The sequence below is a fragment of the Erinaceus europaeus genome, chromosome 4 (assembly GCF_950295315.1).
Source record: "Erinaceus europaeus chromosome 4, mEriEur2.1, whole genome shotgun sequence".
NCBI lineage: Eukaryota > Metazoa > Chordata > Mammalia > Eulipotyphla > Erinaceidae > Erinaceus > Erinaceus europaeus.
The window spans coordinates 19,124,885-19,129,313 of record NC_080165.1 but is presented as its reverse complement, the minus strand read 5'-3'; the positions used below and the strand labels follow the sequence as shown (position 1 = coordinate 19,129,313).

The 4,429-nt window shown below is 51.6% G+C and overlaps 2 protein-coding genes across 6 annotated transcripts in view; one reads left to right on the top strand and one right to left on the bottom strand.

Annotated features, from left to right (window-relative positions):
* The window catches only part of TRABD (TraB domain containing), a 196,631-nt gene that overhangs the window by 121,952 nt on the left and 70,250 nt on the right, over nt 1-4,429 (bottom strand). The window lies entirely within an intron of this gene.
* Nucleotides 1,620-4,429, top strand: part of TTLL8 (tubulin tyrosine ligase like 8) — a 48,094-nt gene continuing 45,284 nt past the window's right edge. For 2 of the 4 annotated variants that reach the window (XM_060188821.1, XM_060188820.1), the window contains exon 1: nt 1,620-1,896. In XM_060188821.1, the coding sequence (XP_060044804.1) occupies nt 1,830-1,896 (67 nt within the window). In that variant the 5' untranslated portion in view covers nt 1,620-1,829. Of the gene's footprint in view, nt 1,897-3,632; nt 3,808-4,429 lie in introns of those variants that run through there. The other 2 variants (XM_060188824.1, XM_060188823.1) reach the window with 2 other exon arrangements.

Sequence of the window (4,429 nt, the reverse complement as noted above, 5' to 3'; positions counted from 1 at the left end):
CACGGCCTATTTAATTTCAGGTTCCCTGGGTAGCTCCTTGCCTATGTTCTGAAAAAAGGCACAAAGAATAGGAAAGTGGATGGAAAGGAAGATTTTTTTCCTTTTTTTCCCAGAGCACTACTCAGCTCTGGCTTATGGTGGTGTGTGTGTGGGGGGGGGGGGGTGAAGGTGGGAGTGGGGGGCTGAATTTGGGACTTTCTTTGGAGCCTCAGGCATGACAGTCTGTTTGCAGAACCTTTATGCTGTCTCCCTCACCCCCAAAACCATCTTTTGACTCAGTTTTGTGTTACCCCCTAAGAAGCATGTGGGAGGTGAAGCCTGCGAAACTTCAGTGACAGGAGGGGGCAGCAAGAGAGTCCCCCACCCCAAAACTTAGTGCCCTCCACTTCAAAGTGAGGGCAGGACCTCTCTATTGGGTCATCTTGACAAATCAAATGGACAATAAAGATGATTTAAAGCCAAGCAAAGGCATTGCTGGGAGATGGCGGTTGGTCGTTTTTCACTCACCCTTCTCTCCACAAAGATTCCACCCCAGACAGGAAGGGACAACCTCCCTGATGGCCCTGGGGGCTTTCAGACCATTCCAGGCTCTTTCTTGAGATGTGGTAGTAGGTTTGACTACTCCACTTACCCCCAACCCGGAAAGGGACGCCCCAGTCCTGTGTCTCACCCAGAGAATTGTACAGAGCTTTCTAAACCCTGAGGCTCTGGAAAATAGGGGACACCTGGAGGGAGGGTAGGGGAGACCCTGTTGGGACAAGGAAGTGGGACAGGAAACGTGTCTTTGCGGGGAGTCGCCTTCCCCGGGAGCCCAAGTTAGTTACCGGAGGGGGCGCCGGGGGACAGGGGCCTTGTGACCCAGGGGTCTTTATGACTGGGGCGTTGGGGGGGAGGGGGCTGCCTGCCGGGGCTGGCTTGTGTGATGCGGAGAGCCGGCGCGGGGAGGGACCGCTTGACTCCTGGCGGGGAAGACAAAGCCAGAGGACACCATGGCGGCGGTAGTTCGGTGCCCCAGTCTCCACCCCCGCGCCAGCCCAGGCCGGGACTCACACCGCAGCCCGGGATCCGAACTCGGTCCCGGGTCTAGCTCCCGCTCAGCTGACTGCGGCCTCCCGGACCCCGCGTCCCCCGCGCGCAACCACCCGCGCCCCCGCCGGAGTCCCCGCCGGAGCTCCCGCCGGCACTCGCCGCCGCCCGCGCGCCCCCGTAGCCCCACGCCCCGCGCGGGCCGCCGCGCCGCTCCCCCCGGGCCCGGCTACCCGCGCCCGCCACCTGCACAATGCGCCGCGCTGCAGTGGCGCGTTGCCCCGGGCAACTGCGGGACGCCGGCCGGCCTGTCCGGGGGCTGGGGCGCGGCCAACGCCAAGGGGCAGACCCAGGGTGAGCACCGTCCACCTCACGTAGGGACTCCAGACTTGAGCATCCTGGGGAGCCCAGACAGGACCCTTTGGCCCGCCCCTTCCTTTCCCCTCCCTTTGGAACTCCGGACTCCCTGCCCCTCGCCCGAGTTCTAAACACCCGCTGCACCACCCCAGACCCACCCTGCCAGGCCTTCCACCCAATCTCAACACCTGACCCCTGCGCCCCCCGCTTCCATACCTCCTCTCCAATCTCGCTCCCATCCCTCCTCTCCAATCTCGTTCTTTCGGAATCCCACGCCCCCACCCCGCAACCCAAGACCTCCCTGATCCAGGTTTCAGGACTTCCCTCTCCCTGTCCTCGGGATCTCCAGACATGCTCCTGGGGTCAGCATCCCGGTTCCAATCTCCTCTGACCACATTGTCCTTGCAGGGGCGCGAGAGAGCAGCGGCCTGCGGCGGGCGGCTGGAATGGAGCCTGGCGAGGGCAGGAGCCTGTGGTCCTCCCTGGTGGAGGGACCCCACAGAGAAGAGAAGAGTCCGTATTCCTTCTGTTTGTCTGCTTAGACTATTCGTTCCAGATTCGGTTCCATGACGTGAATGGGGGGTGGGGTGGGGGCACCCACATATCTGGGCACTGGGCTTGTCCAGGGTTTATCCCTGGCAGTGGTGGGGTGGGAGTGAGGCAGTTCCGGTTCCGACTCTGTTCCCTCCTGGCCCTCAAATCAGTCATCTTAAAAAAGAGTTCGCGTTCCTGGTAGCCCAATGGGAAATGACTGTGTTAAAGGACTTCCCTGGAGGTGCATGGGAGAGACCACACTTTTTATATCAGCACCCCACCTCGGTGCTTTTGGCATTCATTTATCGTTGGTAAACATCTGAGAGTATAGCGGCCGGGTCCAGCGATAGACTGGTAGATTCAGGAGGTAGCTCAGAACTCTTCTGGCAGTGTAGCCGTTCCAGTTGCTCACATCGGATTTGTGAGCCCCTGTTGCTTGCATCCAAGTCAACAAATGCTTGTCATTGTCATCTGGATGTGTGTGCCTCCAGATGTATGTACCTTGCTTTTTACTTGCATTCTCCAGAGGAATCTTGCCAAGTCTCCTCTCTTGCAAAGTTCTATTAAACTGGAGATTGTCTTTTCTTTTCTATTCTGTTCTTTTCTCCCCTCAGTTTTACACATAACACTCTAGCCCTCCACCCAGGTCCTCCTCTGCCATCATGTTCCAAGACCTGAACACCCCACCCCCACCCCCACCCCCTACCCCCTACCCAGAATCCTTTACTTTAGTGCAGTACACCAACTCCAGTCCAAGTTCTGCTTAGTGTTTTCCCTGCTGTTGTTATTTTTCAACTTATGTCTATGAGTGGGATCATCCTATATTCATCCTTCTCTTTCTGGCTGATCTCACTTAACGTGATTCCTTCAAGCTCCATCCAAGATGAGGTGAAGAAGGTGAATTCATCATTTTTAATAGCTGAGTAGTATTCCATTGTGTATATAGACTACATCTTACTCAGCCAGTCATCTATTGTTGGACACCTGGGTTGCTTCCAGGTTTTGGCTATTACAAGTTGTGCTGATATGAACATAGGTATACACAAATTTTTTTGAATGGTTATGTTTGATTCCTTAGGATATATCCCCAGCAAAGTAATTGCAGGGTTATGGGGTAGGTCCACTTCTAGCCTTCTGAGAGTTCTCCAGACTGCTCTCCACTTTACATTTACATTTTATTAATTTATCATTCCCATCAGCAGTGCAGGAGGGTTCCTTTGCCCCCACAACCTCTCCAGCATTTGTTGTTGCTATCATTTCTGGCAGAGGACATTCTCACAGGAGTGAAGTGGTATCTTATTGTTGTCTTTATTTGCATTTCTCTGACAAGGACAAATGTATGTTGGTTGGCCTTTTGGATCTCTTTGGTGAATATTGTGTTCATAGTCACGTGACTCGTGAGAATTTTTGCATATTCTGAATACCAGTGCTTTACCAAATAGGTTTATTGTAAATGCCTTTTAGCATTCTATGGGTGACCTTTTCAGTCACCTAGAGTTCCCTTTGATCATCAAAATTTGATTTTAATGAAGTCTAGTCTTCTATGTTTAATGCTCAGCTTAAGAAATCCATTGACCCTGTGTTTTCTTTTAGAAGTTTTCTTATATCACTTTTTAAAAATCTTTTAAAAATTATCTTTATTTATTTGATAGTGACAGCTAGAAATTGAGAGGGGAGGGGGAGATAGAGATAAAGAGAGAGACAGAGACACCTGCAGCCCTGCTTCACCACTTACAAAGCTTTCCCCCTGCAGGTGGGGACCGGGGACTCGAACCCAAGTCCTTGCACATTGCAACATGTGCGCTCAACCAAATGCGCCACCACCTGGCCCATCTTATATCACTTTTCATATTTATATCTACAAGCTGTGGGGACTGAGCATTGTGTGAGGTAGGGGTTAGTGGATATATGTTAATTTGATTGGTTAAGCATATCCATCGTGGATATGGATATATATTAATTTGATGTATGTTAATGTTTGTTTTGCCACCAGGATTGTCCCTGGGGCCTAGTACCTGCATGGATCCATCTTGCCCTGTGGTTTAAATAACGTCCAATTAAAATTATACGTCAAGGCAAAAAAAAGTTGAAGCAAGGCGTTTATTCTTTTGCAAAAGGGTGTGCAGCTGACAGAGTGGAGGACAGACAGCAGTGCAACACTCTCTCTCCTTTCTTTTATACCTGATCCAGAACTGTCCCTTCCACCCAAGGACTGGGCATTGGGGCTCATAGTCTTCTGTTTGTCTAAATACGGAAAGGGAAAGACTCAGTGAGTCTTCATGGGAGGAGAAGCAAAGCACTGCAAGTAATATTTAAACGTAAAAGATTGTGGAACTGGTGGGCACAGGCAGCTATAGATAACAATTTTTATATTCAGCAATTGTTTCTGTTTCTGCTTCTTTGAAGAGAAGATCTAGTCGTTTTTACACCTGGTGGTCATTTCTTTTTCTTTCAGTAGGTGAGAGAGATAGAGACAAAGAGGAGAGGCGCCTGCAGCACTGGTTCACCATTC